This window comes from Cyrtonyx montezumae, unplaced genomic scaffold (genome assembly GCF_038088225.1).
Source record: "Cyrtonyx montezumae isolate F1298 unplaced genomic scaffold, pur_monq_1.0 scaffold_3, whole genome shotgun sequence".
In the NCBI taxonomy this organism is placed as follows: domain Eukaryota; kingdom Metazoa; phylum Chordata; class Aves; order Galliformes; family Odontophoridae; genus Cyrtonyx; species Cyrtonyx montezumae.
In genome coordinates this window covers 115,265,534-115,290,961 of record NW_027072034.1, presented here as the reverse complement: position 1 = coordinate 115,290,961, position 25,428 = coordinate 115,265,534, and the positions used below count along the sequence as shown (strand labels likewise).

General features: G+C 42.5%; 1 protein-coding gene across 2 annotated transcripts in view; it reads left to right on the top strand.

Annotated features, from left to right (window-relative positions):
• The first annotated feature begins 486 nt into the window (after nucleotides 1–486).
• Nucleotides 487–25,428, top strand: part of CHST11 (carbohydrate sulfotransferase 11) — a 153,880-nt gene continuing 128,938 nt past the window's right edge. Inside the window, exon 1 of one of the 2 annotated variants that reach the window (XM_065743120.1) lies at nucleotides 487–628. In XM_065743120.1, the coding sequence (XP_065599192.1) occupies nucleotides 526–628 (103 nt within the window). In that variant the 5' untranslated portion in view covers nucleotides 487–525. Of the gene's footprint in view, nucleotides 644–25,428 lie in introns of both variants that reach the window. The other variant, XM_065743119.1, reaches the window with a different exon arrangement.

Sequence of the window (25,428 nt, the reverse complement as noted above, 5' to 3'; positions counted from 1 at the left end):
CCCGAAAGGCAGCGGTTACAAACATCCACAGCTGCACGGCTGGGACAGCACAACGGTGCGGCAGAGACGGACACAGAGCCTTACATAACGCCGAGCGAGGGGACGTTTCTCCGCAGACCGAGCGCGGCAGCAGCGTCCAAGTTCACGGCGGCGGCTGCGGCCACGCCTCGCCCCGCAGCGGCGGCAGCCCCTCGAGGCAGCCCGGCGCGGGCGCGTCCCCGCCCGCCGCCGCCGCCGCCGCCGCCGGGCGGGACCATCTTTCCAGCTGGCGAGGGGGGGCGGCGCTCCACCCCGGCTCCTCGCCCGGCCCGCCTCCCCCCGCGCCTCGCTGAGCGCCCCTCCGCCTGCAGAGCGGCGTGGTCACGCCCAGCGCAGGCATTAGCGCCCCCCGGTGCGGGGCGCGGGCGCCCGGGCATCCTCCGGCACGGCGGCGGTGGCGGCTGCGGCTCCTCCCCCTCCCCTCCCTCGCCGGCGGCGCGGAGCGGCTGCGAGCCTGAGCCGGGCGCTGCGCTGCCGGGCAGCGCCATGAAGCCGGCTGTGCTGGAAGTAATGAGGATGAACCGGGTGTGCAGGATGGTCCTGGTCACTTCCGTAGGCTCCTTCATCCTCGTCATCTTTTATTTCCAAAGTATGTTGCTCCCAGGTAGGGCTCCGCCGTGCCGCGCCGCGCCGTGCCGTGCCGTGCCGTGCCGTGCCGCTCCGTTCTCCCCGCCGCAGGTGGCGGCCGCCCCGGGGTGCGCGGGGCGGGTGGAAACTTTGCTGGGGTTCGGTCGCTGTGTGCCCGGCATCGTGCGGCGGGAGCGGCACACCGAGAGGGGAAGCGGGGATAGACAAGAGGAAGGTCAGAGCTCGGCTCTCTTCCCCTCCCCGCTCGTGGCTGCTGGGGTACAGGCGATCAAAAATCGCCTGCCCTGAAGTTTTTGGAGGCGCGCGGCGTTGCGGGGCTCCGTGCTGCAGCCGGGACCCAGCGCACCTCCCGCTCTGTGTAGCTGTTCTCCGTCAGCTGTCTGCGCTCCCGAAGTTGGTGCCGTTGTTTTGATGGATGTGTTCTCTCGTGGCTCCCGTCTGTGCCGGCTCCTGGGGAGAGCGGTGCGTGCCTTCCTCCCGACCGGTTCCGTCGGACCCTGGGATGGCTTTATCCCTTTATCCGAGCGCTTCAGGCGACCGCACGCAGCTGCGAGCTGCGGTACAGCTTCACAAAGTGAAGCGTCACGTTTTTTCATTGATTGCGTTCTGCAGGTAACGCGGTTCGGGTGAGCGTGTAGAAAATTTGGCCGAGAGTTGCTTTTCCCCAAGTTTTGGGTGAATTGCGCTGCTGGAACAAAAACTCGGCGTGCGGAGTGATGAAGCGAAACTGCACATTTTTGAACGTGTAAAAATCGCCTTCAGAGAATTCTCGGTGTGCTCCGTGGTGAACTGCTGAAGATTATGGTGTTGTGTTTGTGCTACTGTGGATCTATAAATAGGCTGAGATTCAGTACCATTCGGAGCATTTAGCCAAAACTGAGGTGAGAGCGTGATGCTGTGAAATCACAGGGAGGATGACCTGCACCCGTTGTCCGTGTGACATGTATTTGGGTTGTTAGTGTGCGTGGAGCTGATCTGGAAATAAACGAGATCAAAACCCATTTATCTCTCTTGTATCTTCTTCAGCGTTACCAATTCTGTGCCTCTTTATTTTTCTTTTCTAAGTGCATACAGTTTCTGTAGCGGACGCTGTTCCAACGCTAATCTAGATTGAGATACAGTCTGGCTGTTCAGTTGCATGTAGTTTGCAAAGCTCAAAGAGCTCTTTTAATCAGGTATCTACCATGTGGTTGTACGTTAGCTATCTGTTAGGGATACAATAACCTTCCTCGCAATTGCACCAGTTTGAGATAATAGGTATCTTTATTTGTTTTCCTTGTAACCCTTCTTGATGTATCACTAAACTCCAGCTGGACTCTGGGTGGAGTGCAAGGCTGATGGGTGTACTGAAACATTAAGATCTGGTCTGATTGTCTTTTTGTACAGGAGGAGGTTTGGCATTTTGGCACAAGGTTGGCACAGCAGTGTGTGCTTTAGGAAGGTTGCAGGAGGGCACTGCCTCAGACCCTGCGCTGTCACTAGTTGCTGTAAGATAGGTGTCTTGCTGTCAGATTTAGTTGAAGAGTTTCTACCCGTCCTCTTGGAAGGGAATAAGGCGTTAAGTTCTTTGCCAAGAGCGTCATCTCCTTATACAAGATCTGGCTGTTTCTTCACCCCCTCAGTGCTCTTGGTGAATTTGGAAAGCTGATCTCTCTCTGCAGAGCTTTCCAGACCATTTAGGTGCAACACAGAAGGTGAAGATGTTGAAATGCCACCGAGTGACGAGCGCAACCATGCTCAGGGACAAGATAACTCCAAATCTGCCAGGTGGGCACTTTCCATTTTAGAAGGTCTGAGTGTAGATCTGCTAGAACCATTAAAATAAAATCGTAGAGTGATTAAGGTTGGAAAAGAGCACACTAAGGTCATGTAGTCCTACTGTCAGCCCATCCCCACCATGCCCACTAACTATGTCCTTCAGTGCCTCATCCACATGGGCTCTTGAATGCCTCCAGAGACGGTGGCTCCGCAACAAATCCATGAAGTACCACAACAAAAGTCCCTGCTGGCGGATTGTTCCCTAGAGTGAAGTGACAGACAGTGGAAGATGTTCTTAGAAAAGCTGCAGAGAAAAGTCAGGAGCTAATTCCAGCCCCTGTGTCTTGTTTGTGGATCTGGGGGAGGCTAGCTCACTGTTCCTAAGGGAGGAAATGGCAGTGGTGACTGTTTTCCTGTTGCCTGTCTAACCTCTTCTGGGGAGGAAAGAAAAATAATAATAATAATTCTTCAGTAGTTGCTGTAGCTGCATGGGGGTTTTCCCGGGTCCTTGCTCAGGATATTTCTCCCTTTGCTCTTGTGCCATATGCTGTCTGCAGAAGGAGTGCTCTCAGATATTGTTTGCATGTGGAGGGTCAGCCATAGGCTGTTACAATGGCCCATTGCAGTCCCTAGCCCCACCTGCAAGTCCCTGCATTGGGTGGGACGGTGCCAGGCTGTGTGTGGGGCTGCTCAGCTGGGCTGAGGCCAGGCTGGGTGTGCTGGGATCCCTCCTGTTAGGAGAGTCCCCAGAAAGGTAGAGAAACTAACATCATCTTTTACCTGTGACGTATTGATGAGGCAGCTTCCTATAAACCTTATTTTTTAATTTGATTTTGTGACTGCAGACTAGAATTATTTTGCTCCCTTTCTCAGCTCCTATTTTGGAGAGCTGCTGCTCGCTTGCTGACAAAGGTCAGGTCTTTGAACAGACTCTGGTCCACGATGCTCTGAGCAGTTCCTCACACAGTGCTGTCTGACCGATGTCTGCTCCTTCCTGACAGAGGGCTAGTGCCTACCTTTGTTCCCATGGCAGAACAGCTCATATGATGTGAGAATGTTTTTTTTTCTTTGTCTGAAGATGAGCTTATTATTGGTTTTGATGGAAGATTCTGTTTGAAAATCAATGCGGCTTCCTCCCTTACTTCTAAAGGGGAAGGAGACTTGCAGAGCAGAGGGTGTGTGGCATTCCTTTGATGGACCCCATACACTGGCTTTAAATTATTCTGTTTGGGATGCGGAGATGGAGCTCAACTGACAGCCACAGGGATCTGGCCTTCATTTAATTGTGTGTGGTGAAATCCATGCCCCGGAGCCCTGCTGCGATCGTTGTCACTATCCCTAGAAGCTTTTTGCTAACTTCACACATGCCCAGGGTGCACAGAGCTGCTCAGGTCCCTGCTCTCAGAGGTACCAACAGTCTGGAGGTGCTCGAAGTTGAGAATTAAGCTGTTCTGTGTCTTCTGGAAGCCTTCCTGGTTAGTGACTGCGAGACTTAGCAGAAGGGCTAAGTCTTCTGTCTCAGTACACCTGTGCACAGCTTTTCTGCAACAACTACTTGCTGACTTTAGGAAATAGATTTTTATTTCTGAATGTTTTCAAGCCAAAATTACCTGGTGCTGGCCACAGTAATATCTTAGTAAGTGGTAGCTTATCAGAATGTTTATTGCTCTGCAGTTACCATTTTTACAGTGTAGATTTTCATAAGCTTTCAGTGTTGTTTTTTTTAATTACTACTGATTAATACTGGGGAAACTGTGTGCTGATTTTCATAGCACTAAAACTGCATTCACAGACATAAAACTAACTCAGCTGAAGTTGGAATTTCTCAGAGACAAACAGTTGGTGGGACCTATTTTCCTCTAGAAATTGAAATAAATAAAGTGATATAAAGCAGTTTAAACACTCATTGTGTATCATGAAATAAGTTATACAGTTGATTGAGCGCAACTGGCGTGTCAGTTTTCTTTCAGCATAGGGGAAGTGTATTTGTGAGTTATTAAATCGTTTCAGTTGTTTTTGGTCATTTATCTTACACAGTACCACGTGCCAATTCTAAAAATGGTTCGGAGATGGGAAGAAGTTAGGTCCACGTTACTCTCCCCAACACCAGCATCTGTTGCCAGACATACTGCATCAAATTCTGCCTGACAAAGCTGCCTTGGTTGTCCTTGTGTGAATGTCATTGTAGAATGTTTTTTTTATTTTTTTTCATCTTGAGCCTTTTGGGCTAATGCATATGTATTATGTATCAACTCCTGGGTGATCCTGAGGGAGCTGGAAACAGGGCTGGGGACACAAGGGTTTCAGTCTGATGGGTTTTTCCTGCAGATTGCTCCTGTTGTTCAAGGCAGGTGTTTGAATTCTGCGTGTGACTCGTCTTAAGTGTCAACAGACATAAAATCAAGTGTGGATGTGTGGTTGAAGGGTTGCGCTCAAATTGATGGAGGGAAAAGACTCTTTTTTTTTTTTTCCTTTCACATTAAGGAAACAAAATTAAATTCAAGACTTTTTGTTTGTGTATATCTGATGTGCCTGGGATAAAGATAAATAATGTCTGTGGTAGGTCATTTAGATTCAGTAACCACATACTACAAGGATAATGCTTCAAAGCACGTTCCCGTTTCTGTTGGATGCTCCTGCTCCCGGTGGAGCCCATTCATGTAAGATCTTTGTGGATGAAGTAGGTATTTGTCCTTAAAGTAGCAATTCAAACTGTAGAGTTCGGTTAATTCCTTCTTACTTATGTTTCAGTATCCAAGTTGTAGATAACATCCTTTTGTTGTGGGCGAAATGCTGGTGTGTGATAAAGCGCTGTTTTCTGGCACCAGCCTTATGCTCTAAGTAGGAGATGAGACCACCGGAGACTGCAGCAAATCAACGAGAGAATGCAGTTCCTAATTATCTCTGGCTCATGCCTCCAGACAGAGGGATTTTCTGGGATTCCAATTTTGTGAATGTAATCAGCAGAGGATGCAGTGTGTTCCCCTTTCATGTAATTGTTTGACACCTGAAACTATAAGGGTTCACGAATAAATCAGAATTCCACTGCATATGCACTTGGACTCTGTGTTGCTTCTTTTGCATCATGCTGTTATCCCCTTTTTCCATTTAATGCCTGATCAGTGAGTGGGGTTTCTTGGCTTGCCCTCTCCCCATACCCTTAGTATGAAGTTACAATTGTGAAGTTCTCAGGGAGAGGCGATTCCCTCCTGGAGAGGTAGTTCCCTCCTGGAGCTGCGTCTCAGGTCTTCTAGTGAATGGCACGTGTTAATTTCAGCTCCCTCCCTGCTGACTGGTGGGGTTGTCACACAGCCATGTGTGCTTCTGTACAAGTAGGAAGTAGTTCTTCAGTGTTGGGGACTGTCTTGACTGAGTGTATGTCTCCTGCTCTGCCCTTTCTGTGCCAGCCTGTTCAGTGCCTGAGGGCTGCTGGTGAGCCCCTACTGTTGGGCACGTGAGCTGCAGGTAGGACTCCATGGGCCTGGCTTGTTTTTCATGGTCCACTCTGTGAGCCTACATAGCATGAAAAGCACCGTCCTGGTGAATCTGTGAGCTAGAGCAGATGATGGCATCCTCATTTCTCTGACAAGCCAACAGAACCTGGGCTACATAGCGTGCTCTAAGTACAGCATGCAGATTCTTTCGCAGCAAGCAAATTTGGTGTCTGTATGAGTCAGAAAGGTATTCCTGTATTAAAGAAGTTTCCTTGCATTATGTATTTCACAATTAAATATTCAGCTAGCTTTTATTTTAGACTAATGAATTCTTTTTGATTGTTCTTTGCACTTTGCCCAGTGTTTGCAATAAAAGTAGAGCACAGCTTTGCTTTTAACCTTATTAATTTGGCACATTAGAAAAAGAGGTCCTAAATGAGGCATTAATGTCTGGCTTGTAAAGCTTCAGGAAGGAATGTTATTTAAAAGAAATAAAATTAGATAGCTGCCACTGGAAACTTTGGAGTAAAAAGTCATTGGAGCGTACTGAGTGACACTGAAGTTGGATTTGTAATCTAATCCCCCAAGGAGGGGGAAAGGAAATACTTTAAATATTTAAATCCCTGGTTTAAAGAAGCTGTATGTGAGCACTTAGGAAATACTAGCTTTAAAACATAGGGCTGCACGTAAATGGATGTGCATGCACAAGTCCACCCACACATCTTCCCCTGGTTCAAGCTGTATTTGGGCTGCAGTTGGTGGCCCAGGTAACCCAAAACTCTCAATGAAGTGCACACATTTTCTCCCAAAATAGCCACTGTAAGGAGCAAAGTTCTTTGTTATTAGAAGAAAATCCCAGAAGGGCCAAGGGCTTTATGTAGGTGTCTTTTGTTATTTTTACTAATTGAAATGTGCATCCAGCATGGGTTCACAGTTGTATTATTTCTTTCTCAACTTATTCAGTATGTAGAAACATACAGCTTGAGAGAAATAGTATTTTTATGAATTATTTCTAAGCTGTGGGGGAGCAGGAATTTCTATAGGGGTATCAGCCTGAACAGCAAGAATGGCTTTTCAAGGTAGCCTTCGTGTGATTTGTGCCAGGTTGTAGACACTGAAGGATGACCTTGTATTAATTGTTGCTGTAGTGGCTTCACATTATTGTGGAAGAACTAAAAAGAGGGTCCTGGAAAGAACAGAAAATGCTGTCCGGCAAGATTTCTTATGGCGATGAGAATCCGGGGGCTTGAGGGATAGTAGCTAAACCCAAGAAATGGCAGGCAGGTAAGTGGACTGTAACATGGAGAAACAGGTGTGAAGCAATTACATCCCGTGGATGTCTGCTCTTAGTTTTCTGCAGTGAGAAGAACATCCTTGCTATCAAGGATTTGAGCAAAGTGATCCATGTGTGGTTCTGCTGGATGGGTGACCTCACTCCCCTCCAGTAGGTGGGAGAGGAGGCTGTGGTTGTTCTCGGCCATGCTTGTTGCAGAGGATCTGCTGCTTTGGATGTTGTATGCAGGCTGGAAGATGCTGTCCTTGGCAATCTTCTTATTGAAAGACACTATCTCTTTATGTCAATTGTCTGGGTGGTGGAGCACGATGGTTTTTAGTTGCAGAATCCACACAAGGAACAAAAGGCACTGAGCTTCAACAAACACATCGAGCTGTATACAAAGCAGAAAGCTTTGTGATTTATTTTTATTTTTTAATTCTGGTTTGTTTTATTTTAGAAGCCAACACTTCCTATTTACATCTGTTTTTTTAGAATGTTCACAGAATTCAAGATGTGTTTTGTGAGCAGTAAGAACAGTGGCTTTCAGGACCCTTGGAGAGGAATACATCCTAAATTCACTTAACTTGGTGTACTTCATAGCATTATTTTCATTCCTTTTTGGCTAATAAATGATTATGTAAGCAGGTAAAAAAAAGTTTCAAGTGGATAACTTGTAGGGATTTTTGGATTAGGAAAGGTAGACTTTTAATTAAGAGGGTGGTTTTAATTGGATCTTGTGGATGATCTCTACTGTAATAGTTTGTCTTACAAGGAAGAGCCTTTGGTAGTTAAAATCCTTTTAAAGAAGATGTGGGTTAATATGCTTTAAAGTTGGTTGGAGTGAAGCCAGGACAAAACTGTCTGTGCTATCTCAAGTGACCTGTTGAGGAATAGCACATTCCTCAATGCACCCATGGTGGTGGGTACTAGGAGCTGAATATGTCCTTCGAGTAAACTGTGTTTTTATAGCCCATGTTGCAAGTGAGAGTGGAGAATTTATAGTAAGTGAGGGGGAGGGAAGTAACACTTTTTAAACACTTAGTGATTAATAAAATGTGTCAGTTGTGATCATAAGTCTAAAACTGAAAAAGTTGATCTTAGTTATGAGTTTTGGACTTGATTAGCTTCTCAACTGTATCTGAGTTCCCAGATGGAAATAAATCCTATATCTTTGGGGTTAAATGCATGCATTTGTGCACATAATTAAGAAGTTTATGTAACAGCTAATTAAGTGGAATAAACCCACCACTGAATCTGCCACACATATTGAGTGTTGACTACTAACATGCATACTGTGCTTCCCAAGCACTCCCATCTCCCATGTTCTCCTTGATTGTTACAGGGAGCAGAATCAGTCAGGGGATCACTGAGCAGAGTTCTTGCTCGCACTGCACTGGCAGACGTATGGACTATGCCTGCTGATCTCTTCCTCTTTGCTTTCCTCCTTCTCTTCCCACAACACTGGTGGTCCTCTGTGGCAAGCTTGGGGAAATTCAAATAGGATGAACACAGCTGCCTGCTAGGCTGTTAGGTTTGGGGTTTTGTTTTGGGCAAGCCATAACATTTTACGACTTCTTTTTCTGAAAGAAGTACACTGATGAATGGTTTGAATATGTTGGTGGATTGACTGCATGAGGTCTGCATGATTGCCTGGAGGAGTCAATGGTTGCCTTTCAGTTGATTTTAGTGAGCAGTGGGTCAGGTCTACTGTGTCAGAGCAGAGTCTTTCTGAATTGCATGAAGGGCATACAATCCCCGTGGTGTTAGGAATATAGCATTGCAGGCTTGGGTGGAGCTCTGAACCGTAAATCTGGGTTGACTCAATTGAATTGATTATATTAATTCTGAATCAAAGCTACTATAACAAGTGGCAGAATTTGTCCTTCCTACAGAGCAATATACAACGGAGAAACAGCTTTGCTTTTCAGCTTATTTATTTGTCCTTCACAAAGTACTTCTGCGTTCAAGGAAATAGTAGCTTTTTTCCTCCAAAGATGCACATGCTTAAAGAATTGAATGAAGGTACTGTCTGTTTTCATCAGGTTTTAGTGCAAATGACATGTTATTTACACAACCATTAACATGCAGACCATCAGTATGATCAAAGTTTTCTGGTTTTCCTCTGGGGAACTGGAGCTTAAGTCTTATGAGGGGTAGCTGAGGAAACTGAAATTGAAGTAGAGGTTCAGGGGAGACCTTATTGCTCTCTGCAATGACCTGAAAGGAGGTTGTGGTAAGGTGGGAGTTGGCCTCTTTTCCATGATAACTCTCAGTAAGATGAGAGGCAGTGGCCTCGAATTGAACCAGGGAAGGTTCAGGTTGAATATTAGGAAACATTTCTTCTCCAAAAGAGCGATCGGGCACTGTAACAGGCTGCCCAGGGTGGTGAAGGAGTCACCATCCCTGGAGGTGTTCAAGGGATATGTAGATGTGATAATAAGGGATGTAGTTTAGTGGGCAGTAATGGTGGTAGGTAGATGGTTAGACTAGGTGATCTTAGAGGTCTTTTCCAACCTTGATGATTCTTTAAGCATTTTCCGCATGGGATAGAGAAGTTATGAATATTTCTGATGCAACAGCAGAAGTGCAATTTCATCAAAACAACAACAGAGAAAAAGTTGGGACTTCTGGAGCTGTTAACTATTTTGAGATAAAATCCTTTTGAGATGCTAAACAAGCTGAAATGGATAACAGAAGACAATTTAATTAGAATTGTGTTCATGACTGGCTGTCTTGATACAGATTGCTTTTTTCTTCAGGACACATCAGTTATTCTTGTGAGTCTTTCCATGCTACATTGACTTTTCCTCAACACTTCTCTTGAAATGTTCCAGTGAGAAGAAAGAAGAATTCTGCAGAGGATGTCAGGACAGCTAGCAAAACAAAAATATACACGGGGCTGTTATGTCTGAGGGATTAGTAATGCACAAAGTCTATACATCAGTATAGCATTGGTGACTTAGAGCCACATCTATCTCAAGAATGCTGTAGCCAGTTTAGTAACACGCTGCTGTGAGAACTCTTTGTGCAGCTAGAAATGTCTCATTCCCTCCTGTGTGGTCAGGCACCAAGGGAAACAGGCCATAACTCCTGCATATCCAAGCTAGTGTGGGTTGTTTCCCATTTCCAGTCTTCATGATTACTTTTTTCCTTAATTTTCATTTTCTTTGTATTTTCTAGACCTTTTGCTTATTTCTGCATTCACTGGGGTGTGATGTCAAGAGAGACCACGTGGGGTTTATTTCATGCTCCCTTTCCAGCTGTGAGGGGAATCTTTTGTCATCTGACTGTATCTCAGCTGGTTTTTACCTCACTGGAATAGTTTATGTCAAGTGTACTTCTCCAGCATTGTGGAAGCTGCTGAATATGAACCAATGTACCTTAGTGTGTGTTGCTAGCAGTAAGTCTATGCTTTCTGCTATTGCTGCAGTTTGAATTTTTCATTAGCATAAAGTCAGGGACAGTGTTTATAGGAATCTTTGAGAGTTTGGGCCTAAGTCTCCTCCTTCAGCAGTAATACTTTGATTTTATCAGAAGGCTTAAAAACATTCCACAAAGTAGGCCTATGTTTCTTTTTTTAACCTTCAGCAGAAAGGTTATTGTTTATATAACATTGAACACAGAGCAGTGGTTATATTGGTGGAAGTGTCATGGCAATGCTATTATACAAATGTCTACTGAACTGCCATGTTGTGGTTTGGATGGAGATAGAGACCATGGCTGTGCTTGGAGATCTTTTCTGGAACTGCAAGACTTGTGCACTCCAGATGCATTGTGCTTGGGCAGCTTTTACCTGGAAAGGATGTAATTGCTTGATGGTAAACGTTGGTGACAAAAGGCCCTACATCATCCTTTGTGGTTTTGTCTTTGTGCACAAGTCTGCTAGAGGTCTTGCCAGGAAATCTTAAATTTAAACAAAGAAACAGAAAAAGGGAGAGAACATATGCAATTAAACTGTATCTGTTCTGAGGTCTTCCTTTGTAAGCAAATCTAGATTTTTTTTTTGAGATTGATGTGCATAATGTACCTGAGGTTTTTAACCTGCAAACCCAGCTTTGTAATTAAAGTATTATATCTCTTAAAAATTCCCTGTGCTTTGCTCATGCTTACTTCATTAAAACTTTAAGGTCTAAGTTCCTATCATTTGAAAAAGGTAACATCGGAGATGTATGAGAGAGGCTGCAACTGCTGGCTGATACTTGGTGGATTGACTGCATGAGGTCTGCGTGATTGCCTGGAGGAGTCAATGGTTGCCTTTCAGTTGAATTTAGTGAGCAGTGGGTCAGGCCTACAGTGCCAGATCCTTCTCTTTTAGACCTCTGTGGAGGTTATGAGATGTTAGTGTTCTTCCTTAAAAACAGAAATTTTTGGTGTAATTTTCCATGAATGTGTTTGCTACTGCCCAGGAAAGCCTTGAATTTGAACCGAGCATCTTTTTCAGATGCCTCATTTGGAAGTTTGAGGCATCAGAGGTAACGCTTTGTGTAATGTTCAAAGTGGGGAAACTGTTCTTAGTGTTCGCTGCTAAACATGTTAGAACTGAAAGGATTTTTCTACTTCCAGCTTTCAAAAATACACAAAAGTCTTTCACGTAAACGTGTCTGTTTCCCACAAGTGTGTGTGTACAACACAGGTAGTGCAGCTGTAGTTTATGAACTGCAGCGAGGCACTTTGAACAGGCAGACCTTTTGTTAGCACTGCAAGACATCCGAGTCCTTTCCTGCCCGTGTTTCCCCATCTGTGCTGTTCTGCGAGTCTGTGTCCTCCTTCATGCTTGAGCAAGGGTAGCCAAAAATGTACCAGCGTGTGGCATTCTGAAGTTTGTTTGCTTCGTGCTTGTGTCTTGGAGATTAATTTTGCAAGAAAACATTGCTCCATCACAGGTTGTGTATGGTGCTAGTTTGCTAACGCAGTACATCTGAATTTGAATATTTAGGATAAGGGCTACATTCAGATTTCAATTATAACCTCAAATATATGGACTTTTTTTTTCCCCACATCTAACTTCCTTTCTGGAAATTATAGGGTCATGTCACTTTTGTCATCTTTTCTAGCTGGAGGCAGCTTTAAGTACTATAAATACAGCAAACTGGAAAAACGTGAATGATGCTGTGGGTGCATCAAGTACCACACCTGTGGAAATGAAAGGATCTGATTTTTGAGCAGGCAACCAGTGTTTACATGTTTAATTTATGTAGTAGCCCTTTCAGATCCCATCTGTTTCTGTGCCCTTCGGCAAATGGGTTTGCCTTTTTTTTTTTTTCCCAACAAAGACATTGTCAAGTTTAGAGAATGACTGATTTTCTTTTACTTGCTGCTTTCTTTGTCTCTGTTATGAGATGATCCTCAGGGAGAAAAAGTTGACCCCAGAAAGCAGAGAAGCTTTGTCTTCATGGGCTGCCAATATTCTGTCACTGCAATACAAGGTCGAGAGGCCAAAACTGCAAGTTAAGCACTTAGAACCCTAGTGTGTCTTGCTTTCTGATATGCAAGTGATGCAGCAGCAGGAGGTTTGTCCTGTAAGTGAACATGATCTGAAAACGGTGTGTTACAAATCCACAGCTAAAGCATGGCTGAAGTTTCCTGCTTAGGAGTTTAATCTTGCAGAGAGAGGTTGCAAAGACCCCATTTCACTTGCAAATTTGAAGCCATCTGATGTGCTGGACACATTGTGGTGACCCTGACATGTGTATCCCGGCTGCTCTGAAGCCATGCAGCCTCACATAAGTAGTGGGTAGTTCCAGCACAACAGGAAAGCAAGTTATTGATGAAAACAGGAGCTGTTCACCAGAACTTGTAGTTCTGGCATATCATCAAATCTTAAGCTTTGATCAAGGTTCATGTGGGCAATCCTCCTGGGCTTTTTATTTGTACACCCGGTGATTGGCAGCTCTAAACTAAAGTGTTCTATCTCTGTATTAAAAGATTTTTCCTGTGCTTTTATCGCCCTTATTTTATTAGAGTTTTTAAGTCAACGTTCCTTTGGGCATAGGGCCACCATGACAGAGCTCATGTCAGGGCTGGGTATGTTTCATAGCAGCCTGGAGGTGAGTACTGGACAATGAGAAGAATTTGCTGTGCCATCAACGTCAGCGTACAGGTTTAATCTTTTGTGGAGATGTAAGGTGCTGTGATTAACCTTTTGCTTTTAGTATTAGCTGATGGTGTGCACGTGTGGGGAAGGTCATGGCTTTTGTTGCTTCCTCATCTGCAGCCATGAACCCGCTGCCCTCTGTCTGGTTTGTTGGCATGTGGAGCACGGCAGCATGCGCAGAACTTCTTTGCTTCCTGAGCTGTAAGTGGTGGTGAAGCAGGCAGCACCTGATGAAAGCATGCACCTAATTGGATTTTTAGATCATGCTTTAAAAATATCAGATTTTCAAATACTCCCATGAATGGGCATTAGTACTGAGGGGAAAATGTGGCTGGGTAGATTTTTGAGTCAAAATTTAAGTAAAATTAAAAAGAGATTACCGAATGTAATAGTATTAACAGAAATGCTGTTCTGAAGCAAAGAACACATGTGAGAGCAGCAGGCAGAGTGCACTCCTGTGTGCTTACCACAGCTTGACATAAAGGCAAGAGCACTGTTCTCATAGTCATGGGAAAAGGATACTGACGGAGCTGTGCTGTTTTAGGGTCAGTGTTCCTATCACTGACTTCAAAAGGTTACATCAGTGATGTATGAGAGAGGCTGCAGCTGCTGACATGGTTTCCTGGGTCTAACTGGGAAAAGCGAGAGCGGTTTAACTGCAACAGTAAGGACAATTCTCAATTGTGTATCACTCTCAGTGCTGTTAAGAGAGGAGTTTATTAAGCTTGTCTTATGAGCATTTGAGTCTGCCACTTTATGTTGCTACTAAGTGTGCTTTATGAGATCTTATTCATTAATATTTTTATTGTTTGTGGTTTACCACTGGTTGCTCTTGGCTATAATTTTTGTTCTATGCTTGACTGCTTTTCTTCTTTTCCTTTCTGCTGAAATGTTATTCGGGGCAATATCTTAAGGGAGACACTTCCACCTGTGTACTGGGCTGGGAAGCATAAGTAATTACTTTGCATTCACTGTGAATTTTTGGCTGCTGTTGGACAAGCACTGGAAGTGACACTACTGCAAAAACAGCGTCTGCTTTTCCTGGGCTGTGATGGTGCACAGATCTGTTGTGACACAACAGATCAGTTCAGAAGACAGTCCCAGATGAAGTTGGGTTTGTACTTAAAGACAGAACAGCCACAAAGACTTGGAAGCCATGGGAGAATTTTTTAAATGTTGTACCAAGACTGATAGAAAAGGGAAATTTGTTTAATATTTTCATTTTGATTTTTACAGCATTGCTGGTTCACTTTGTTACTGACTCTTAGTGCTAGAAGTAAGCTGCAGGCTACCAGGGTTGCCAGTTCTGTTCTCGTGAACAGAAATGAAAATAGATAAACCGCTGATGTGTCAAACAAACGCTGCTTGCTTTATCTTCATAAAATATCAAAAAGATTCTCGTAATTTCTTATTCTGAAAGAGACTGATTTTACTGCATCAAAGACTTTAGCGTGGAGTTTAGAATTGTAGTTAAGCCAAAACTTAACTGGGTTTAAGTGAAAAGCTTGACAGGTGACCTGGCTGCAAAAAATGACATACCAAGAAAGTGTTTAAATTATGTCAATTTATACAGTGTTAATTTCTGCAGAGCAGATCTGAATTCAAGACTGACAATTTGGGTCATGTCTGAAATTGATTTGGGGATTGGTCCTTGTTGCAGATTTAGTTCCAAAGCTGAGTTGTGAGTGTGAATTGAGGATCAAAGCCTAAACATCACTTCATTTCAAGTTTGAGGGTCAGACTGAAGGTTCTTGTTCTAAAGTGTTGAGGGGTTTTTTGTTGTTGTTGCATTACTCCAATTTCAAGTGCAAAATACACCATTGTACTGAAAATCTTCAGTCTTTCAGGATTAAAAGACTCATTGAAGATGAAGGTGAAGCTGTTTGTGTTCTTGTAAGCATTATATGAAGAGACTTCAGTAAGAATAAAAAAATGTAAGTGGCATAGGGAACCCTGGCAAAAGAGAAACATTGCTATGGAGCTAAGAGGTAAGCTGTAGCATTAGTGAGTGAGAACATGCTGGCTCCTCTCAGGGAGGGAAGATCTGGTAGCCTCAAGAGCACAGCAGCTTTGGTAAGGTGTAGTCATTCTGAGATACTGCTGCATCAATGCATAGAGCTGACTTCTGCATTGTTAATTAAGTGAGGAGAAGGCCACCCACTGACAGGCCCCTATAGATGCAGCTTTCAAAAACTGAAGGAAGTGGGAGTCTTCTGTCCTATTTTGGCATAGGGAAAGATGCTTATCTTATCTTCTTAACCTTATTAGCCTGTGTGATGTGGTACAACACCTCAACCAGGAGTGAGGGCAGAGTGAGAATGCCACCAGTGAGGGTACAGGGAAATGCTGCAGGAAGAACTGAATGTAGAGCAGACCCAAACAGGCCATGCAGCTGATGCAGACCATGTGCAGTCCCATCCAGATCCACTTTCTCATAACCTGCTGTCACAGTTACATGACAGTGGCAATTCTACCTTGACTCCATTGGAGCGCTTGCTTTCAGCAAGAAGCAGTTTACTGTCTCCTAAAAGGTTTTTCTTCTCCCTTTCCAGTTATTCAGTCTTGAGTAGGTTGTAACAGAGCCACTTGAAGATGGTACAGTGAAGAAGCATGTCTGTTTAGAAATTGCAAGGAATTAAACATTTAGCAATAATTGATGTCTCTTTCTTGGCAGAATCCAAGAAGCTCAGAAAGCATTTCATCTTCAATAGTGATCCAGATTTTATCACCACTTCTGTGTTTCTTAAGATCTTTCAGTAAGGATGAGAGGCTGTCATTGCATAAATCCAAGTGTTACCATTTATTAGGAAGGGCAGAGTCTTTGGATGTAGACTTGATGGTGAAATTGTGCAGGTTCTAGGTCACCTTTACAGCTGCCTCGGGCACAGACAGCACTGAAAGCCAAGAGGATCTCTGTCAGTCAAAGCTGTGTTAGATTGTGCTGTCACAGGCTTCTGGGCAGTGCTTTGCCATGTGGACACAGATGAAATGGAAAAGATGTATTTATTTTTTATTTTTATTTTCCAGACAGCATAAGCTCTCTGCACCTTCCAGCATAGCCCTAACAACACGTCATTTTTGGTGGTTCTAGGGATACTTGAGGGGGGTTGTGTGAAACTGTCCCTGATGGCTTTGAACCAGCCCCAGAGTCCTAATTAAGCATTTTAGGTCAGGCACGACTGCTGTGAGCCAAATCCTTTGCCTTTAGTGTTTTGTTGTTTTATTTGATCACTAGACTACCTCTCTATCTAAAATACTGCAGTATTCCCATTCAGCTTACTTGGATATTGTTGAGAGTTCCCATTAAAAATTGTTTTAACCAACTTTTTCTGTCTTTACTGAACTTTTCATCCTCAGCTATCTATTTCTTTCTGAATCTTTGCTTTTTTTTTTAATCTCTTGCTGCAAACAAGATTTTTTCTAAACATATACTGCTTTTTTGTTCTTTCTGCTTTTCCTTGAGCTCTTATTTGTATTCCCCACACTCTCTCTTGCTTGGCCTTATATAGAAGACAACCACTGTCCAGCCACACAGCAGTGGTTTTGTCACAGGAGAGTTGGTGACTCTTCTTTGTAGTGTGTGAAAAGTTGCACTGTCAAAGGCAGCACTGGGTTCCTTGCAAGCTAGTTTCAACTTCAGTTAGTGCATTTATTCAACTAATATACATAGATCAGGTTCTGAAAATGTTTGCAAATGACCTTCTCACCGGGTTGGATTTATAAGCTGTACTCTCTTGCAACCCACGAACTAGCTTGCTTGCTTAAGGAAATTGAAGATGTGAGTCTTGTCAGTTTGTACCCAACTGAGATGAGGAAATGTTCCTCATCTGGCTCCCAGCAAGACAGACAGATTAAACTTAAGTTCCCTTTTCTCAGAATTGAGCTTTCCCTGGTCACTGGGCTGTGCGGTTGTTGGGATTGGTGTACTTTCTACCTTGCAAAGATTCTCTTGTCCAAGAAGATCAGTGAAGGTGACTTTCTGTCTTTCTGGCTGTGCCATTGCCCTCCACTGTTTTTAATCACTTTCCACGAACAGTTCCATAGTTTGTTTTCATAGCTACTTTGTGTTAGAAGAAAATCAAGCAAAATTAATGAGGAAAAAAAGATTGAGAAATTCTTGATTAAAGAACAAATCAAAATAAATCTTTCTCTTGGTTTTGGTGCAGTTAAAACAACCTTTTTTGTTTTGTTTTGTTTTTGTGTGGCTTTGTAGGATCATTATCTGCTGGCTGAACTTCAGCATCTGAATTGGCCAGTTCTCCACGGGAAAGTCGAGTGGCAGCTTGGGTTTGGGCTCTTCTTTGATTTCCATGTTTACAGTCATTATACTACTTTGATTACACTTCTCAGGCTCCTCTGAGATTGGAATATGTCCCATTGTCTGAGGAAATGGAGAATTTCATACATAAAATATTTACAAGTACTAATGAGTTCTCAGGCCTCTAATCAAATGGCAGTTATATATGTTATTTAACATAATCTGCTCTTCTGGGATGATAACCAGTCCTTCCCAGACACCTGTTTACTCATCTAACTACATAGATCTTGAAGAATCTTGAAAGACCATCACAGAATCATCCCAGTCATGCTGAGTGTGTCTTGATCCACCCACTTATCTTCATCCTTTGCTGCTTATACTTTGTGCTGCTGCATATAACTGAGACTGTATTAGGATCTCTATGCAACAGGAAGTTTGCAAACGAAGTAGAGCCTGATTCAAGCACAATCTCTGGAAATAAGAAAAAGCATGAAAACTTGAATTCAGGACTGCTCTGTAAGCCAACCAGTTAGGTGTGAGATGCTTCCTAATATGTTCTGTTGCAGGGAGAATGGAGATTGGGATCGAATCATTAGAGGCGTGTTTTGATGTCTGGACCCCATTTGCATTGTTAGACAGTAGGTCTAACCTGTAAGATGAAGTTTAGAAGGCTCTTTGAATATAGGTTAGCTCTAGTGTAGTGAGCTAAAAGCTTAGCTTATGTTGTCTGTGTTGTATTTATGAAATTCCTCTTCTGTTCTTTCCCCATCCCCATGCCCCTCTGGTTATGAGATCAGTGACCACTTGCAACTCATTCTTTTTTTCCCTTCAAGTTTCTATTTTGTGATTTTTTTGGTTTTGATGTAATTTGGCAATATGGGAGTTCAGTTGACAAATTTGTGACCACCGTGTGGGATCTACAGCAGTGTCTAGTAATAGCTGCTTATGTGCAGTGGTTTCCAGCTTTTCATTCATTGTTCCTTGGAGCTCTAGGGCAGCTTGGAAAAAGCCAACAAAGTGATATAAAGAAAGAAAGCTTTCTCTTGGTATTTGACCAACTCTGAAGCTTCTTAAGAGGTGGCCTATTCACTGGGAAACTTGAAGGACTGAGTATGGAAAACCAGAGAAACATGGGTTTTAGGACAGTTGATTCTTTTCTCCGTGCTGCAGGGGCCACAGTGTACTTGAAGGAAGGAACTTGAGTTTTCCCCAAATTTTTATTCAATTACAAATTTATAGTAGTGTTAGATACATAAGTGGGGATAGTGAATGGGGGAAAGGACTTCTGAAGGCAGGGCCTATGTATGAACTTCTTGCTCTTAAGAATCCTGGCTGTGTTTTGAGCCCAAGTCTTAATAGGTCATTGTTCCAGGTCACCTTGCTGCATGTGTCATATGGCCTTTCTTGCTCAGAAACAGATGTTACCCTTCTCCCAGACAGAGGGCCAATCTGGTTGACTGTGCCTCAGCAGAACCAGTGATTCTTGGTGGAAACCAAGATCCTAGAAAATGCTCTCTAAAGAAAAAAGCATAGAAAGTTAGGCTTATGTACAATTAGCCTTCATACAAACTGTTGTACCCAAACCTAACCTGTTTAATAATGGGTAACTAGAAGGCACTGGAGCATACCAGTAACCTGCAGACAGAGATGTGGAAGGTTATGGGCAGTGTAACTGGTTACTGCAGTGCTCTTTGCACTTCATCTTATAAGTGTGATAGTGATAGTAATAGTAAATAGTGTTCAGCTGTGAAGATCTTAAATATGGCCAAATAATGACTATGTGGATGTGAGGTCAGGGAAGGATAATGAGCTGAACTAAACAGACCTCCTTTAAATGTCTTCAGGAAAGAAAAAGGCAGCAGAAGGTCTGAATAAAATACAATCAGTAACAGTGTGGGAGAAGAAAAATAGGATCATAATAAACCCCAAACAGTAGTTGCTGAGAGGTCCTGAAGTGTGTTGCAAGTTTAGTAAGTTTATACTGGCCAGGACACTTCCTGGGAGTAGATGAAGACAGGCATCACAGCATGGAGCAGAGACAGCTGGCCAGGGGTGCTTGTAGTTCTTCAGTGACAGATATTGGAGCCAGACATGGGGTCTGTAATGTCTCCTCCTGCAGGGAAGAACCATGCAATAAAAACGGATTTAGCAAGGAAGCTTAGGAGGCTTGCAGTGATAGGCAGTCTTTGACTGTGTGAGTTTGACAAAACAAAGTGGTTAGATTAAGTTGTGTAGATGAGAAGACCAAGATTGTTTCAGGTGAATTCAATAGTGTGACAAGCAGGCATGCACCCTGAGATTACTGAATCGTTAAAATAAATAATAAACAACCACCCACAAAACCAACCCAACTTGTGGGTACTGCAGTCAGTAGTAAAGCACATCATGTATTTCATCAGGGTTCACTGTTGAACTCCTCAAAGCACAATAGAATGCAAATAATAATTAACATCTTCAAGGCCATGTTTCGAGGTGAAGCATACACTGTTAATGAATGAAGGCTTGAGGAAATGGTTAACAGAGACCTGTTTGTCAAATAATGGCTTGCTCTTTCAGATCTGTTGTGTATCTCCGTAAATAAATGCATAGGTGAATCAATGCCCTGAAAATAGGATGTAAAATATATTTGGTTTTTGTTCTCTTTCTGTAAGTGATTCATTGACTAGTATTTGAGTAAAGATCAAAATGTAGTGGAGCATAACAAAAAAGGATTCATTTTTTTTCCTCCTTAACTGACTATTGGCTGCCCTAGCATTTTCTTTTTTCATTCTGTTGGGTGGCAGAAAACAAAGAAGGAATTTCAGTCATATTTGCTGAGTCTACTTAATGGGCTGGGAGGTCAGCTCTCCCCACTTCCAGTTCTCAACTTGCAGCTGAAAACTGCTTATGGAAATCAAATACCATGGCTTAAAGAAAGTTGATTCTTAACTATGTTCAAAACTTGCATGTTTTGTTTGCAGAGAGAGTGCCTCATTTGGGAATGGAAACCTGAAATACCAAACCTTTTATATCCGTACAATGAATTTTGTTTTTCTTCTTGTTGCAGAGAGGGAAGGTGGTTTCCATTGCTTGGGATCTGTCTACAAGAAGAAACTTCTGCACTATGCTTCTCAGGTCAAAAGCATTACGTGAAGCATAGTGCTTTATGAGTCTCCAAGCTTTGAGCATTAAAAGACTTGATGTTTGCTGCTTCCACTTGTGCCTTTGTTTGAAAAACACAGACCTCCTTGCTGTAAAGTTCCCAGGGCTTTCCTTTATCACTAGCTGCAAGTGTGCTCTGCAGCAGATGAGATGAAACTGCTTTTAATCATGCCTACCGTAGCAGCACAGAGAAAGAGGGAATGATTTGAATTAAAAAGGGTGGACGTAACAAATACATGTACGTTGGTGTAAGAAGTTTAGAACCAGTGGAAGAAATTCTGTGAGGAAGGAAGAAAAAACATTTTAATGGTTGGTGCTTTTTTAAATGATGTCATTCAGTATGTCTATCTGCAGTAGCAAGAAGTAATGATCTGTACACAAAAGGACTCCCCAGAGAAACTGTCCTGTGAGTCATGCCTCCATGAAAAAGAACAAGCCCTAAGAGATTCATGATCGCATTCTTACCCCTACATTTGCTAGGGTGTAGTACTTAGATACAAAACTCAGTGTTATCTCTCCCTTTTGTTTTGTTTCACAGTCTGTGCCTGAAGAGAAAACACAACTAGATGGTTTAGCTCCATGCCACAAAAAACATAATGCATAAATGAGTGACGGTCGTTTCTTTTCTTGAGTCTTACATATAGTGCTGAGTTTATTTATTTATTTATTTATTACTATTGAACTAATTTTGCTTACTCCAAGGCTCTAAAATACCACAAGATTATGGCAGGAGTTCATGGTGCTTATGTATTGGCTTTCTTTAGCAAAATCGCATCTAGGAACCCCCCAAAGATCTGTAAGGCAGCAGTTGGACATAGACTAAAGCACAATCTGAAATGCAGGAGCAACTGAAAGATTGTCAGGGTTATGACAACAGAGTTTCATTTTAAATGGCTACTGTGATAATGAACTGCCTTTTCCGAGTAAAAGTCAATTAAATGAGTGCTTTACTGTGTCTATGGCTAAAACTTGTTTGAGCTACTGGACACCACTGGGCATTTACATGCTTTTCTGTGTCTCTGCAACAATTAATTTTCCTCTTGTCCTGCGGGCTGTGTGAACCTTCCAAGGGTCATTGGACCATTGACTCTTCTTACCAGAATGTGGCCATGAGAGATTAGCCATCATATAAAGCTATATATTTTAAAAATTGATTGTTGAGTTGAACAATGATCTCCAAACTGCAATTTCTCTTCCATAGTATAGAAGTTTTAAGATGCTCGGTTTAGCTCAGTATAGATTCATAGATACATTAGGTTGGAAAGGACCTACAAGATCATCTAGTCCAACCATCCTCCTATCACCATCTCTACCACTAAGCTACTAAATCAAATCCCTTAGCACCTCATCTAAATGCTTCTTGAATAGCATTAGGGATGGTGCCTCAACCACCTCCCTAGGCAGGCCATTCCAGTGCCTGACCACTCTTTCAGAGAAAAAAAAAAATCATCAAATCTAATCTAAATCTTCCTCGGCACAGCTTGTGGCCATAAGCTCAGTATTTTTGTTTGGCCTAATTACAGTGACTTGACATGTTAGAAGTTGCTACCTTCTGGCAGATCCTACATCTCACAAGTGGCTTGGAACAGGTGATTTCTGGTTCTTTCCAAGAGGCCACTTAAGACAGTGCTGTTCTGCCCCATTACTACTGCTCCTGCAAGCAAATAATCATCTCACTTAGGATGTCTCGGCATTACCCTCACCTTGCAGTTGTCCCTTGGATTGCTGGATATGTAGGGGGACAAAAACTTGTTTTTTAAAATTGATAGCAGTTCTCCTTTTTTCAGTATCTTTAATAGAAGACTGCCTATTGTCACTGTCAGGTGAAATAAGGCTATTTGGCACCGTATTACTCAGAAAGGTCAAACTTATGAAATACCACAGCGAATAGCAGGTAAAACCAATTGCTGTTCATCTCTTCTGTTTTTCCTAGTAATTTAGGCTAAGTGTGCTAAGCATAGTACTGCAAATTGCCCATCATATTTCAAACAAAGCATTACTGGTTATTTTTGGTCATGGGAGTATATAGGTTCGAAGCACTTAAATTGTGAAATTCATTTGAGAAACTCCAGGAAGAGTTGCTGTTGAAAGACAAGGATGTACCTTTAACAACAATCTAGCTGTTTTTCCATGTTCTTTAATGGACTGAGTTAGATACAGTACTATGTCTTATTTCTTGTTAAGTAGCTTAACAAGAAGTACTTTCGTAACGCAGTAGCTCCATTCCAGATATTTGCAGAATGGTGGAGGTTGAAAGGGACTACTTGGGATCATCTACTCCAAACTTTCTCCTTCAAGTAGGGTCACCTAGAGCACATTGCCCAGGATTTCATCCCAGGTGAGTTTTGAATATTTCTGGAGAAGAAGACTCTGCAACCTCTCTGGGCATTTTCCAATGGAAATATGCATGTGGTTTTTATTTTCTACCAAATTCACTACTGCTTTTCACTTGTAGCTTGAATCTCCACATCACTTCTCTTGCATGGTTATGGGCTCTGGTGTGTGCTATGTTTTGGCTCCTGGGGGTGAGAGCTGTTCATGATGCCCAGGAAGAAGCAATGGCACTGACAGCCTTGCAGTATGTGTGATATCTGTCCTCCTTTGCTGTGGGCTATGCAGGTGTGAGAAAGAGGCTGTGGGGTTCAGACTGCAGAGGTGTTTGTCATGTATCATCATAAGACTAGAGCATCTGAAGCAGACTGACTCATCCTCTTCCTAGTGACTCACTATATGTTGTCATTTTCCTAGGTGGAAAAATAATTTCTAACGGGAATGCTGAGAGCCTGACCATACATACCAGTTTCTATCAGCAAAAGGCAAATGCATATTTAGAAGTATTTTTATTACAAGAGTCTGAGGAAATGTATGCTTAGTTGGTTTGAGGCAAGAACTGAGTCAAATTGTGTAGCTGTTTCAACAGATAGGACTGGGGGAGGATGCCTGGGCACAGAAATAAAGCAACTTGCTCACAGTCATTTTGGGGTTTGGTGTGGAGTCATGTAGACAATGCATCTGCCCTGATTTGTCTCCAGTGCTGTATCTTGTCATTTGCCACACCTCTCGGGTGTTTCAACTGAATGCCTTTAATTTAGTATGCCAGCATTAGTGGATTTATTTCTCCATGTTAATTGTATTTGATAGTTTTACTTGTTTTTCATCTCTGATGATCTGAAGAGCCTCTTTCTGTCCCAGTTTATTCTGTTTGTTTGCCTACTTTAAGTAAGAGACAAGAAATTTTCTCATAAGAGCTTTCATGCTTGTAGATAGGCTGTGCTGTGGGTCCAGCTTGCACTCAGATAAGATGCAGCTACGCGTGGTTCCCCAGCTCTGTACTTGGACCTTCACAGCTTGGTGTAGATGGTTTTGATATTCAGCTTGTTTTATCTTAAACCTTTTTTTTTTTCATGAGTCAAAGAGTCTTCGGAGTAGTTCAGCATCTGAGCAAGGGCAGCATGAGGAAGAACTTCTCTTGCATCTGTCTGCTTTCAACACATTCCTCCTTCAAGTCAAATGAAGTATCTTAAGTGAGGGAGGTGTTCAGTGAGGCAAAGCAACAGACACTACTAAACATTGTACTGCAGAATAGAAAGTGTTTTGAAGAGGAATGAATAATACAAATGCAGTTCATGTTCCCATTGCCTAGTCATGATATCACATTCAAGAGTTTTCAGTTTCATCAGAATGAACTGAGGTAAAGCACTGAAAGAGGGCTGGATTCAGCCTGTGGAGGATGATGTGTTCTGATCAGGAGCAGAAGCAAAAGTCTGTTTGAGCCATGACGGTGTTTTTGCAAGATGACTTTTTACTTGCTTGACACTGCCTTGCAGGGCTCCTGTATTTAGACCAAAGTGCTTCAAACTATTCTCCAGCTCACCAGCTCTTTGGTAATGTGAGCAGCTCTTCTCTCCTGTATGTCTGTGACCTTCACAAATCAAAGTGTCTGTGGAATAAACAGAGATGATTTTCAGGTATAGTTTTTTATTTGCTTTGTCCAGCTTCAATTGTCTTCAACAGCTGATTTAAGTAAGGTTTACAATCCACTGATTACTTCTCAATGTTTTTATAAGTGCATCATGTATTAAACTTGAGAGTAACCCTCACAAGATTTGCCATTTTAAGTTTTGAATTTTCTTACATTAAGGCTTCCTTTCTTTTACAAAATCTTTTTGAAAGCTATTAACAACTTTCAGCTCACAAAACCTACGTAAAAATTTTTTTGCTAACTCCAAATTTGTTAAGCCTATGTTAATGTGAGGAGCTGCTTGTTTCTGAGGCATTTCTTACAAATTTACTTTAAAGTGTTTAGAAATGTGAGAGAAATACAAAAAATGATTCAAGACACTCTCGTGTCTTGAAGTATTGTAAGGATTTGTATTGTATTCCTTGTAAGGAATAGTTGACAAGGCTTGCATAGAGTTCACCTAAGCAACTTTTTCCATGTACCAGGTATGGAAATGTGATGTATGAGGGATAAAAACCTCTTTTAAGAAAGGTTTTGTCATCTATTCTTTATTTTAGAATTTCAGCACCAGATATGAGATATTCTTTTTTTGTTGTTGTTCAGATTTCATTTAGGTGGCTGAGAAAGAACTAAATTTGTGGAGGAAAAAAGAAAAAAAAACCAACAGACAACAGCAACAACAAAACTGAATTATATGTCATAGTGAGATATTTTTTTTGTTGTAAATCTGAGGTGTCAGTGCTCAAAGAAACTACCCCAAGTCTCGGTTCTCAACCCTTTTTTAAATGGTCCTAGAGGACTTCTGAACACGTTAGTGTTTTGATTTTGATAAGTAGCATGTACTGTATTGTTGCAGTGAACCAGGGGAGCTGCAGGGAA